At 45.5% G+C, this 14,801-nt stretch overlaps 1 protein-coding gene across 9 annotated transcripts in view; it reads right to left on the reverse strand.

Moving 5' to 3' along the window:
• The window catches only part of RBKS (ribokinase), a 76,758-nt gene that overhangs the window by 40,932 nt on the left and 21,025 nt on the right, over positions 1 to 14,801 (reverse strand). For all 9 annotated transcript variants that reach the window (XM_035111505.3, XM_035111508.3, XM_088666598.1 and 6 more), the window contains exons 3-5: positions 13,458 to 13,521; positions 9,371 to 9,433; positions 510 to 674 (exon numbers count right to left, since the gene is read on the reverse strand). In XM_035111505.3, the coding sequence (XP_034967396.3) occupies positions 510 to 674; positions 9,371 to 9,433; positions 13,458 to 13,521 (292 nt within the window). The remainder of the gene's footprint in view (positions 1 to 509; positions 675 to 9,370; positions 9,434 to 13,457; positions 13,522 to 14,801) is intronic.

A 14,801-nucleotide genomic window follows, 5' to 3' on the forward strand; every position in this document is an offset into this window, starting at 1 on the left:
GTACATAATGACAAGCAGTGTTCTGCAGAAAGTGAAGCTATGTAGTCCCCCTTCCAGTAATGGAGGAGGAGGAAAGGCAGGAGCATAGAAATCCAAGGCTTGCAGTGGCTTCTTGCTGCTTGTGCACAGAACACTAAACCATGGTTTGACATCGCCTTCCCAACTTATGTGCTCCAAATGTTTTCGGGCTAAAATTCCCATGGAGAATGATCAGGGATGATGGGACATGGCAGTCCAAAATATATGGTGGGCATCAGTTTGGGGAAGGCTCCGTGAACCCAGTCAGTGAGTATGTGCCTCTTACGACAATTAAGATACAAACTTTGTCATGCCAATCAAATGAAATCATAGTTTCGCTCTTCTTTTCAAATCTGGCACAAGCTGCCGAACACACGTCACCTTCTTTTCCACTACCGAGTTTTTAAAATAGTCCTGAAGCCTTGCTGCCTTCAAAGGATATAAAAGCATTTAAAAAGAGAGCAAATAATTAAGACAGATTATTAGATTACCTCCACTGGTGTGTGCCATTTTCAGGGCTTCCAGAGAAATAGCTGGGTTTATTTCTAGTTGGCAGACCATGACTTTAGCGTTTGAGATGACGTGTGCAGCCCTCTTTAAGTCATCGGAATTCAAAAGCAAATTTGCTCCTGCAACAATGACGATAAAGTTTTCCCCTAAAAAACAAACCAATTCTGATTTTTAAAATGTTTACAAGTAACCATTCAACCAGTCTCTTTTGGAAAGGGATGGATTCTACGCACATAGCTGTACATCTCCCCTTTGCTTCAATCGGAGCTTGCACCTGGGGAACCTCATGCTACGTTGTCGTGTAAAATATGGCTACCAGATTTTTTCAATGAATCCGGGAACATGGTTTTTTTTTTTTTTGAAGCTGAGTAGCAACAGAGAGCCAGTAGTGGGGATGGTGAGGCAAAAGACCTTGGGCCCAAGCACACATGCATATTGTATAAAGGTGCAAAGCCCTTCTTTCGCACCCTGTGAAACAAATGTGCACAGGACACATCATATGTGGACTTCCGGAGAGGAAAAATGGCAGGCACCACAGGAGCGAGCAGCTCCTGAAGCCAACCAGAGCCAACTGCGCTACCAGGCTGGCTCTGGGCTACTGAGGCTGCCGCTGTCACATTTCCCGGCGACAGATTTGCAAATCTGGGGACATTCTGGGGACGGAATTTGCCCGAAGACAGATTTGCAAATCCCGGGGACATCTGGTAACCCTAGTCTAAAATAATTTTATGGTTTGAGCTTCCATAGGCTCAAGCCGATTCATCAGATACATGAAGCACACTGGAGGGACACATCCTTACATTAACTGAATCCTAAGTGTCCATTAATGTTTGTCAAGAGGATGCTTCAACTGAAATTTGTCAGTGGAAAACTTTTTGGTCCCAGTACAGAATGCCTGTCCCAATGTATGAAAATGTGTGTGTGAGAGAGACTCGCTTTCGCCTGTCTACCACTGGCACATGACTCTCAAGAGCGTTGGTCAAAGGGGAATGCAACCCTACGTTTTTTAAAAAATGATCTGCTCAAAGTTATTCTAATAGGGGCCCTTCAAGGCTGAGATTAAGCCAGTGTGGGGACAGAAATCATTCTGATGTGCTTTTATTTGTTTGCCAATTAAAAATATTTACATATCACTATTCATAAAAAGTGTCAGAGCAGTTTACAACAATTATACACAACACCATTCAATTAAAACTATATAAAATGTTGAAATCAGAAAATAGCCAACTATTATGGAAAGATGTTATTCTTAATTGCCTGCTTAAACGGTATATAACAGTTTTCAACAGCTGTTTAAAAACTGAGACAGAAGGCACCTACTTAATGTTTCAGCATGTGTGTTTGTTTTTAAAAGAGAAAAAGTACTGTGATGACTAGAACTTGCAAATAAATGGACTAACAATTCTGAAATAAAACAAATAAACAGCAAGCGTCAAGTTATTTTAGAAGAGCCCACCGCTTCCTCGGAGCTCCTTGGAACAGACACCACAACTTCAGATTTGTATTTTGATGATGACATCAGAACTCGGTTATGTTTCACTACACTTTATTCTGAGAGGGGTGGATGAGGAGGGGAACGTGACAAGGGTCTGTTGCTTTCGGCAGCAGCCTGAGTTTATCCTAATGTATAGCTCCAGCTTACTGTAGCATGCAGCCTTGCCTTTAGGGCGTGTTTTACAGTGGTGCTGTTGCACATACTGCACATCCAAGCCAGAGAATGGTACAACTGCCTGGTGTGATTATATTCCTGGAGTCTCCATGACCCCAGGGAAGGAGATGTCAGTGCTGCTTCACCACACACTACACTGAGCCTGGCTTTCCTCCACACCAGCATATGCCTGCTCCTGAAGTTACTGCTATAGCTAGGGAGTGTTGCTAAGGCCATGTACACATTAAAGCAGGCATAGGCAACCTTGGCTCTCCACATGTTTTGGAACCACAACTCCCATGATCCCTGACCACTGGCCCTGTTAGCTAGGGATCATGGGAGTTGTAGTTCCAAAACATCTGGAGAGCCAAGGCTGCCTATGCCTGCATTAAAGGCTTAAAATGCAGTGGGGCTGTGTTTCAATTCCATGTCGGTACACCATGTCATGGTTTGATGTGTTTCAACTCCGGCTGTGTGTCAGGGCTTGAAATGCTAAGAAAGGGTTTGAACTCCATCCCTGTGATTCTGCACTTCAGACTCCTCTCTTTCTTGGAAGTAAATCCCACTGCATTTGGAAGATGTATTGGGTCATAGCTGCAGCCACAGGAAGCTGATTTTGGGGGTGGGATGCACTTGGAGGGATGAAAGCTTCACCAGAGTTGGGGCTTACAAATCATGAAAGGTCACCTGATTGGCTGTGGGTTGGCTTAGCCTGCAAAGAAAGAGCTAAGCTTTAGGAACACAGTATTTTTCATGAATGAGACTTCCGAGTGCCTTGCGTGCAAAAAAGTGCCTCCAAAAATAAGGTGATAAGATAACATCATGAACTCACAGGGAGGAATTCAAGTTTCCAAAGCAATTTCGCCACTGGTAACATAGCTCAAACAGTCAGGTTAAAGCTTATTTTGGTTAAAGCCCAGGCTTTTTGCCCTTCTCTTTTCCCTATCAGACAAAAGTCCTGTTCTCCAAATGTGTGGAGGAACAGTGGGAGAAGATCACATATGCTAACCATAACTACAGTATCTTAATTGGTTCAACCCCAAACTTCATGTGTTGAGCAGGAAAGTCTGAAGCGGGACACACATTCAGCTAAATGCACTTCAAATCCTTGCAGAGAATGCAGTTTGAATCCTCGTGTCTGAATTCACGCAGACTTATGACTGGGGTCGCTGACTGCATGAATAATTCTAAGTGTATTCAGCCAAACACCATTTGATTCCCCATTCAGACTCTCCTGCTCAAGGCACCAAGGCCTGAGTTATGGGCGGTCCAGTGGGTGGAGCTGCATTCTTCTTTTCATATTCTCAGTGAATGTCTGAACAGGGGAAAGAAACCTGCGTATTATTAACATGCCCACCAAGAGCCCCCGAGTTGCACCTAATGTGCCCTGCACAGTGTCTGTTCACAACGTGAACCAGAGCTGGAGCTAGAGCAAATGTAACTGGAACAGGTTTATGGGACGCTGAGCTTGGAGCTGGCTTATGGGAGCACGATAAGCAGCCGTCATCTCCAGCACAAGTCCAGGAGAGACTAGGACAGGCACCCCCAAACTCGGCCCTCCAGCTGTTTTGGGACTATAATTCCCATCATCCCTGACCACTAGTCCTGTTAGCTAGGGATGATGGGAGTTGTAGTCCCAAAACAGCTGGAGGGCTGAGTTTGGGGATGCCTGGACTAGGAGGTTTACATCCCCCCAGGAAGCTCCTCCCCATTCCAGCTCAGCATCTCAGTGCACACCTGGTTCTTCTCTGGCTCCTCCCCCCTCCTGACTAGACTGCTCCCCACCCATAGTGAAGCACCAGGCAAGAATTCATCTGCCAGCTCTGGATTTCTTTTGGCCCAAACACCACCGCAGCTCCTGTATATGTGTGCACGTGTGCTCTTTGGTGAAGGCAGAGTCTGTGCCTGAGGCAAGCATTTGTGTAGGGGTCATGGGGGCAGGCAAATTGTTTTCGGGGCTGGTAACTAGAGAGCTTGACTGTGACAGCATTTTCTTCAGGATCCTGAGTGGTGTTGGGGGGGGGGTCTTCACAGTCCCCCTCCTCTTCCTGGGATGAGTTCCTCCTAGAGTCATTGTTGGGTTGGACTCTTATCATTTAGTTTCTGAAAACCTCAATAGGAAGGTACTAGAAACTGTGTGAAAGTTTGTCCTAGATAACGTTAGTCCTAGATATGAAGCACATGATGCAATTTGTTGCAAAGCTTGCAAGACTTAAGAAGAAAGAAATCCACTTGTTGAATCGCACCAAAGCCCAGTGGTTTATCTTCAACAATGGCAACCCAGTTGTCCCTGGGAGATTCTCAAACAGCGCATGACTGAGATGACTCTTACCAGTGTTTGCAGTGCTGCCTTTTAATCAGAGAAATACTGTCTATCTAACAAAGTTTTCCCATGTGCCGAAGGACTTCCACTTGCACCCCCTCCTAAAGCTTGCTCTGAAAGGATGGGGAAACCCCAGAACAGATTTGTGAAGTGCAGAAGGAGCAAGAAAAGAAGGGAAGTTCTGTTTATGTATTTATTTATATTCTGCCCTTCTTCTCTTCTTCTTTGGCGATCACTCGTAGCCGAGTAAAATTGTCTTAAACATGATTTTGTCATAAACATGATTTTGTCATAAACATAATTGTCATAAACATGATTTTAACAATGGGTCCAACAATGGCCAATTCTGGATCCACACGTCCTTCCACAGTGGGGACATTGGTTTCCAGGCGGGAGTTGATCACAGTGTGGATTTGCCAAGCGTGCCTTCCTCTTAGCATGTTTCTCCCTTGCGTCCTGAGATCGAGTTTCTTCAAAGCCCATGACACCTTTGGTAAAGGCTGTTCTCCAACTGGAGCGCTCGCAGGCCAGGGTTTCCCAGTTGTCAGTGTTTATACTACATTTTTTAAAGATTTGCCTTGAGACAGTCTTTAAACCTCTTTTGTTGACCACCAGCATTATGCTTTCCATTTTTAAGTTCGGGAGGATCGCAGGGATAAACTTGTTGCTCAAGTGGAAGTCCTTGCAGGACTGGGATGACCTTGTTGGATACAACTCAGAATTTCTGAACTAAATAAAGGTTCCATTTTTAGCCACAATGGCCATTAAGATACTTATCCACCTGGTGTGTGTTTTTATAAAGTCCAAATAAGCTGGTGGCTACTAAATATATATCACACCACAGAATATGATAACTATTGACAGCATGAAGAACTAACTCAATTGGTTTGTTCTGACCAAACAGTTGAGACACAATGAATTCTAGAAGGGCATCCAGAATGTGGAGCAAAACAAACACATTACGACCCCATATCAAGTTGTTAAGATCCCAAATTACGGTAATGTGGTACATTTATTGATATCTGTTGGGAGCCGCCCAGAGTGGCTGGGGAAACCCAGCTAGATGGGTGGGGTATAAATAATAAATTATTATTATTATTACATTAGGGTCTAGAGTGGAGAGATTGGGAAAAGGGAAAAGTTCCTGCACCTTCAAAGTTGTATCAAAAAGGGAATTTTAGAAGGTGCATCTTGCAAGACTATTGAAAGTGCTGAAGTCCTGTCCTCTTTATTTCCTGCCCTCCCCCCCCCAAAAAAATCTGGGATATGAATATAATTATCCCCTCTTAAAGCAGAAAAGGAACTGCAAACATATTGTGGAATGGAAAATAAGCACCGTTAATTTGCTTTTTTTTTTAAGCGGGTCCCAGGTCTGAAAAGTCTGAAGGCTACTGTTTTATGGTGAGACTGAGAATTCCACCCTAGGAAGTGGATTAAGTGACAAGCAGACCAAGATTTGCAGGTGTCCTTTAATCTGGAGCATCTAGCTAGTGCTGCTGGACAACAGTGACCACACTCTGGCACACCCTCTCAACAACCTCAGCAGCAGAATCGGCATTCCTGTGTATCATTTTCTAAACCACTTTCCTCTGGCAAGCAAGCTACGACAGCTCGCTAGGTGACAGTGTTCAAGCAGCCAAGGTCAAGCTGTAGGTGGAGCTCCTCTGTTTTTACCTCCTGCCTACGATGTTGAAAAGCCCAACATGCGCCCCTCTGGCGGTGCAACAGCTGCCAAGTTTATTAAGCTAACACACGAGATCCATGAAACATCTCCCCACTCCCCTCCAGAGTCAAAGTTTGTGTTTGACATACTTTTCTTTAATCTTACTTCTTTAAATTTTACGTGTGTGTGTGTGTGTGTGTGTGTGTGAGTGAGTGTACACACACGTACACACACAAAAGCTTTCACTGGTATCAAGGTACACTTAAGACCTTTTGTACTCAGGCATCCGCATGCATGGGAAAAAGTCTTTCTTCAGTCTTTGTGTAATGATTAATTAACAGCAAAAGATACAGTTAAGCTGAAGCAGGCTTCTGCTGGTTTCCTGGTTTGACTCCAACTCTGAGGGGGCCCTTGGCAAACTGTCTCTGTCTCCTGCGTTGGTGGGAACAACACTTACCTGGCAGTGTTGGTGGGTGGCAGCAGTGCTACAGTGATCTCCAAGCTGCTCGGCAACAAAATGAAGCTGAACGTTCAAGGACAGATAAAAGAACTTCTTCAAGTAGTGCAATGTTAAACTATGGGACTTGCTCGCACAGGAAGAAGTGATGGCCGCCAACTTAGAATCATAGAACAGAGTTGGAAGGGACCACGAGGGTCATCTCGGCCAACCCCATGCAATGTAGGAATATTTTGCCCAACGTGGGGCTCGAACCCACAGCCCTGAGATTTAAGAGTCTCATGCTCTACCGAATGAGCTGTCTAAGAGAGGATCGGACAAGTTCATGGAGGACAAGCCTATGAATGGCTATGTTCTACCTCCACTGACAGAGGCATTGTACCTCTGCATATCAATTGCTGGGAATTGCAGGAGGGCAGAGTGCTGTTGCACTCATGTCCAGTTTGCAGGCTTCTCAAAGGTGTCTGGTTGGTCACTGTGAGAACAAGATGCCAGACTAGAATGTTTATTGGCCTGTCCCAGCAGGCTCATCTTACGCTTTGCTTTTTAAAATTTTCTACAATGTCCCAGAACAATGCTACATCAGAGGTACTGTAGGAAAGCAAAATGTTGGGATGGCCTCCCCAGGTCTTTAACACAGCCCTGGGCCCTGCCAGGGTTTTGAGCCCCCAGAAGCCACCCAGGGAAGTCACGCACTTGTCTTGGCTTTTATATATATCGTAAAGCAGCCTATTTTGGTGCTCTCAGCTAGACTGGCCAGTATTCTTTGAGGCTTCACAGTCATAACACACCGACACGCCTGATCAGAGGCCAAGCCAGGGAACAAAAGAGATGTCATTCTCACCCAGAATTACTATGCTCCCCTCAGCACCATCTTACTAGACAGGCACAAGGAAAGCACGTGAATATTGGAGGTGATCATGGAATAGCATGATTCTGAGAGCTTCTTTCAGGACTAAACATAGGTTAGGAAGGTCCTCCAGAATGTCATGGAATGTCATGCAGAGAAGAAGCCTTTGCATGAGCGGAAGTGAATTTTGCCCTCCAGATCCCAGCCTATGTCTACAAGTGCTGATCTTTGCTTAGTTTCTTGTGGAACTCATGCATGGGAAAAACAAAGTTCGACCTTTGGTCTTAAGCAATAGGTTCTGGGCAGGGTCAGCTTATCTGTACCAATTAACCTGATGTAGATATGTCTGCTATTTAGCCCATCAAATCCTTGCTCAGAACAGAAGTAGCTCTTAGAAAAGAGTGCTATGGAATTTGATCAAGGATAACAGGTCAGCCATCCATCCTTTCCTCTTCCAGACTAGGGATGAATGTTCTCCTTTGGTTTTGTAAGAGCTAATCTGCACTTTACAAGAGGACATCTCACACGTAAGAACAAGTCAAACAATGCGGAAAATTGCACAGAGCATTTGGAGGGAGAGACAACACAAGGAAGGGGTCTGCAGAATACTACAGTTCTGTCAATGTTGTCAGGATCTGCTCGACCCCAAGGCATCCACCCCATCAAAAACTCGTATGTGGGTCAGTAAAATGTCATAGCAAATAGCCGGAAGCCCCCAAGTTTGTCATAATATTCCCTCTTATTCCTAGGATATCTATAACCAACAGCAACAAGGGAACATCTTGTATCTCAAAGGAATGATGGGTGGAGAAAAAAAAAGACAATAACAAGGAAGAATGGAATGGCAGTTTCTTATAGCGGAACAAAACAGTACAAGGGCCCTGGTACTACCTGAGACTGCCTTGCCACTTTCTCTACCACCACTACCTGGATGGGAATAGGTAAAAGGTAAAGCACCCCTGGACGGTTAAGTCCAGTCAAAGGTGACTATGGGGTTGTGGCGCTCATCTCGCTTTCAGGCTGAGGGAGATGGTGTTTGTCCACAGACAGATTTCTGGGTCATGCGGCCAGCAGGACTAAACCGCTTCTGGCGCAACAGAACACCATGACGGAAACCAGAGCACATGGAAATGCTGTTTACCTTCCCGCCACAGCATTACCTATTTATCTACTTGCACTGGTGTGCTTTCGAACTGCTAGGAGGTTGGCAGGAGCTAGGACAGAGCAACGGGAGCTCACCCTGTTGCAGGGATTCAAACTGCCGACCTTCCGATCGGCAAGCCCAAGAGGCTCAGTGGTTTAGACCACAGCGCCACCTGTGTACCGATTTGGATGGGGATAACCTGGCTTCAGTTAGCTCTGCTGTGTAACCTGGGATTGAACCTGGGACCTTCTGCATGCAAAGCAGATGTCCTACCAATGAGATACAGCTCTTCTCCCTTTTGTTATAAACAACCCTTTTCTTGAAAATATGAATGCTACAAAACCTATCTATGAAGGCTTGTGAGAAAAGGAAGAGCAGGATAAAACTGTAGGTTTTATTGTTACCAAGCAAACTAATTCCGCTAAGCAAGGATAGTGTAAATGGGAAGAGTAATGTTGTACTGACTAATGTAATGAACTGTAGTGCTCTCCTCCTTGGATGTTGTTGGGTTGGTTTTTCTTTTCTCTACCCCCGCCCCAACGGTTATTTATTGTCCAAGTGTGAGGAGAACTTTAGTTTTCAGTGAACGTTAAACCACAGTGCAGCTCAAACCTAAGGAACATGGGGGGCAGGCCACTTTAACTTTCAGAATCCTAGAAAAATGATTGAATTTTTTGTTTTGTTTTTGCCTTCAAAACCCAGCAACTTCATTAGAACAACAGTTGGGGGAGAATTCAGAATATCCTTAGATACCCACCTTCCTTGTTGACAATGATCGAAGCAGCTCCAGTAGCAGCATCCTCTGTTTGGCCCACAAATTCTAGAATAAAATAAAATAAAATAAGATGCCATTTAGAATAGTGAAAACTAGAATAAATCCACTGGTATTAAAAAGAAAAGAAAAGTGAACTGCAGCAATACCAGGGGGTGAGGAGAACCTCATACGTGCTAAAATAAAACCACAAGACAACAAAAAACAAACTCAGATTAATTAACTGCAGTTAATTCTCAGCAAAAGCGGCCTTTTAATACAGACTTTATTGGAAGCTGCAGTGCAGGGCCGTCTCTAGGCCCGGGCCAGGTGGCGCAAGGCGCCAGGGCGCCTGGCCACCAGGGGTGCGGAAGTGCCCCCGAACGGCTGGTGTCTGGGAGCAGCTGGGAGCAGCTGGGAGCAGCTGCTGCCGGCGCCCCCCCCCCAACGGTGGCAGTAGCGCACGGCCCTTGAGCTTCCTCTCCTCTCCTCCTCGTGAAGCAGAATCAGCGAGACTCCTGCCTAGAGTGGCAGCAGGAGTCTCGCTGATTCTGCTTCAAGAGGAGGAGAGAAGAGGAAGCTCAAGGGCCGTGCACCCTCGCCGGGTCACTCCAGGTGCTGATGTGGCCGAGGCTGTTCCTCCTCCTGCTGGCTGTGCTGTGAGGCGGGGAAGTGCTCCCGGCTCAGGGGGTCCTGAGGCTGCTGGCGACGGTGGCGGCGCTGTCATCCTCTGCCTTTGCGGCACCTGGTGGCCATGACACCGCGCCCACCCTGGGCAGCAGCAGCAGCAGTTCCCCCAGCTGCGAGACGGCATGGGGCAAAGTGCTGCTCAGTAAAGGTCAGTAACTCTGGGCAATTTGGGGGGGGGGGGCGGGCGCCGGAGGGACCTTTGCACCATGGCGCCTGATGGGCTTAAGACGGCCCTGCTGCAGTGTACAGTTAATTCACGTACACATGGCAGAATAAACATTTATGTGACTTCTGCAGTTGTCCACACAGTTGTACATTTCCCCAGTCTTGAACATATTGCCAAGCAACTTCATTGGGTGACTTAGAATTCTAATATTGCGTGGCCAGGCGGAGTCCCCCAAAGCCTCAGGCAGCCCCCGAGCGGAATGATGACACAAGACCATGTTCTATGGGAATAAAATTGGCCACAACTTTATTAAGAATTCAGATGTAGGGAGACCTTGGCTCAGGCATTGGGCGTGTATCCTTCCCAGCCCCCAGCCGGGCATCTGGGTAATTTCAGGGTTATCCAGCATGTGCGGGGGTTGGAGCTCTGGAGAACATATGTTCAAGCAGATAGCCCTCCCCCCCTCGATCGCAGCTACTGCAGGGGGAGGGCAATGACAGCCTATTGCGTATGGTCAATGCCTCCCCCTTAGCCCCATTTATAGGAACCCTGTTATCGCCGCCGCAATGAGGGTGGGGGGGTCACTGCCCCCCCATTTATGTAGATGACTAAAGGATTCCACCCAAGGCCTGCATCCACCAAAGTTGTGACGAATTGCTACGGGAAAAGCAAAACCTGCCAATGCAGGGAAATTCCTTTCCGGCCCCTCAACAGCAGCCTTGTTGTAGCAGCGCCTGCATGCGTGTATGCCTGTGGAAGAAAATAACCTGTAATGCAATCATTAATTTTTTGGGGAGTGGAGGGTGGGAAAGCTCTGGAGCACTCTGCTTCAGCCGTGTGCAAGGTAAGGTTACCTCCTCCTACCTGGCCAATCCCCCCAGCAATGCCTCCCCAAGCTGGATTGGACAGGTAACTGCGTGGGCGGAGACCACCAGTATCCAGCCCGGGAAGGCAGCGTTGGCCTCCGAACTTCCAGGGCTGCCTCAGAGACCGCGCAAAATGCGCCTCCCCTTTTATGTGAGGAACGGTCATTATGAAGATTTTCTTTTTCTTTATCTACTTTTTTGAGTTTCATGCACACAGTTTTACAAACTTCCTATGCCTCTGCTGGCCTGCTTTGCTGAGCAGAGGAAGAGGACTTTGGATAGAAATTATTAGTGCGGTGTTGATGTGAATACAGCCTCTGTGTCTTTCCAAAGCAAATTCCCCTTTGGACCCCATAAACAACTATGAAAGAGATCACACAGGTGATTCTTTTTCTTTGTGTGTAGCATCCTACTCAATACTTAGAAATGCCACCTAGCTTGTTGTTAATATTTCATTGTAACTATTATAATGGCTGTTGATTTAGTTCCAGATTAAAATCTCAACTAATGATGGATTCAGAGGACAGTTTGGGTCTCATTGCTATAATTTATCCTTCTGTCTTTGGGAGAAGACTGTAGCTCAGGTATAGAGCAAGTACTTTGCACTTGCATCAAACTATGGCATCTTAAAGTAGGACTCTGAGAAGTCCTTGTCTGAAATCTTGGAGAGCAGCTAAAAGTCAATGTTGTAGACAATGCTGAACTATTAATAATAATAATATTAATAATAATAATTTCATTTATGAATCACCTTCCATAAGGCATCTTGAAACAACTTACAATACAATATAAAACATTTAAAGACAATTGCATATTAAGACAATTAAAACACCACCATTATTATTATTATTATTATTATTATTATTATTATTATTATTTGCCGCCCATCTAACTGGGTTGCCCCAGACACTCTGTGCGGCTTACAGCAAATTAAAACAACAAACATTAAAACATAAAACATTAAAAACTTCCCTATACAGGGCTGCCTTCAGATGTCTTCTAAAAGTCAGGTCGCTGTTTATTTCCTTGACATCTGATGGGAGGGCATTCCACGGGGTGGGCACAACTACACACATAAAATCAATTCAGATCCAGGACAGATACCAATTGGGATAAATCTTTCTGAAGGCTTGTTGAAAGGGGAACGCCTTTACCAGGTGCTGAAAACCCACAGAGGAGGCACTTATCTGGTATGCAATGGGAGGGTTTTTTCAAAGGGTAGGTGCTGCTGGCATCATTTGAAACTGATCTCCTTATAGGATGGCATCTGGAGGATGCCCTCTCCTGCAGAACGCAGTGATCTTTTGCGTCTGGCTGGGATGAGGCAGCTGGGTACATAAGAGGATGACCCAGATGGGCCAATGGTCTCTGACTTGCTATAGAACAACTCCCTGTGTTAATATAATTTATTTATTTAAAGAATGTTTTCCCCACTCTTCAGCCAAACAAACAAACAAACAAACAGGCTTTCAGGTCATTAAGAATTCCACTCTAAAAAGACTAAACCACAAAAGCAGAATGGAGCTTGGACACTGTGGCACCTGTGTACATTTAGGCAACTGTAATGGGCTTTGTGTGGGGCTTCCCTTAAGGCAATTCTGGACATGGCAGCTGGTGCAGAAGGCTGTTGCTTGGGTGGTGGGTGATGCCCCATACCAGGTACATGTCACACCCAGGCTGTGGGACCTGCACTTGCTAACTATCAGTCGCCAAACCAGCTTGAAGGTGTTGTTTAGGGCTTTCTGCGCAAGTAACAACTCTGGACCAGGTTATCTGAAAGTCAGACTTCCCCTGCATTGCCAGGGTAAGGGCCTTAGGATGAACAAATGGAATCCAATTAGCCACGCCACACTGTAACGATTTACACCGCTGGCCTAGTTGTGGAAGACCCACTCTGCTGAAAAAGGAGAGGTCCCATCTGCCTTGGCATTCGGCCAGCTTTTAAAGACATACCTGTTTAAGCAGGCCTTCCCTTGATCTCTTGCTTCAATTACAGTGCTGTTTTATTGGGTATTTTAATTATGGATATTTCTATTTTAATGCTTGTCTAATTGGTTTGCATACTTGTAAACTGCTTGGAAGCCTGCCCGTTCATTTCCATGGGTCTAATCCAGATGCCTCTGGCTGGCCTGTGTTCATCAGGATGGGTATAGAGCAGGATGTGGAGATGGAGAAGTCAGGGGAGCTCTAGTGCGGCAGTGGCTCTGCAGGTGGGCATGCACCTGCAGGCAGCCACTGTCAGCCCAGAGCTTTCCTGACCTTGGTACTATCTCACCAGCCTTGGGAGGATGCCACTGCTGCCCCCACGCCCATACCACTGGTGGTCTGTGATTTAGTTGGGTGCAACGTCGTTAAAATACGATACATTTACCTGTAGGAATCCCATTTTTCTTAAAGTTTTCAAGATAATCATTGCCAAAGGAATCCTTCCCAACCTACACAGCAAAGGTGAAAACATTAGATCGTTTACATTTAGCTGATGTTATGCAACTATATTTTGCACATGTGTTATAGCATTGTATTCCAAATGCAAATATTCTATATCAACAAGGGGGGAAAGATACACTCTCTTCTTGTGCATCTTGATTCACCGAGGCTGTAGTTGCAGCAAATTTTAACATTAAAGCATTCTGCACTCCTGTTTTGTAAGACCATTTCAAATACATGAGGTGGGATTTAACTAAGTTGTTCCGCGAGCATAACAAGGTCCATTCAAACAAGTGGGGGACTTCCTTCACCCCTGGCGAGAGCCAGTGTGGTGTAGTGGTTAAGAGCGGTAGACTCGTAATCTGGGGAAACGGGTTCGTGTCTCCGCTCCTCCACATGCAGCTGCTGGGTGACCTTAGGCTAGTCACACTTCTTTGAAGTCTCTCAGCCCCACCCACCTCACAGGGTGTCTGTTGTGGGGGAGGAGGGGAAAGGAGATTGTTAGCCGCTTTGAGACTCCTTCGGGTAGTGATAAAGCGGGGTATCAAATCCAAACTCTTCTTCTTCTTCTTCTTAAATCCGCTATGGAGGTTTGGGGGACGCTCCAAAGAGGTTTGAGGGGTGCAGGCAGAGGGTGGAAACATCTCAGTGTGGGAATGAATCTTGTTCCCCATGCACATACCATATATTGAATTCCACCCAGAAAGTTTAATAGGCATATTATTTTGCTGTATCGCTGCAACTCATATTTGGATTCTACAATGTCCCACTTGGGATTTCTTTCACTGTATAAAGTGATTGCAAAATAATGTAGTGTAAGGTCTCTCTGGGAGAAGAGTATTTTAAAAATGCAAAAATAGGATATCCATAAAACAAGTTTCACAAAACTAGATTTTTAAGTGAGTGTTTAGCACCATGGGTTGAAAGTGATTTCAAAAGAATATGGCAAGACAAACCATTTTAGAAGATGCTATTAAGATGCCATTAAATAATATCACTGTTCCTAAGGGAGAACGTAGGCATCAGGGACATTTTGGTAAAGATGGACTGTTATGGTCACAGACCAGAGAGGAATTAGACAAATAAACATGTCAAGTGGTTCTTGAAACTGAGCAGGAGCGATTTGTGGTTTCAGGATTCCCAGTCGGTCCTGGATTCCTCTGCTAACATTTTAACAGAGCTGACATTAGCTCTGCTTCCCAAGAGTGTTCTGTGTGGTTCAATGCATTACGGTAGTGCAGAATGCAGCATAAAACCATCTAAGACTTTTTAATTTTTTCTTTTTGCT

Source organism: Zootoca vivipara, chromosome 3 (genome assembly GCF_965207765.1).
Source record: "Zootoca vivipara chromosome 3, rZooViv2.hap1.1, whole genome shotgun sequence".
Lineage (NCBI taxonomy): Eukaryota > Metazoa > Chordata > Lepidosauria > Squamata > Lacertidae > Zootoca > Zootoca vivipara.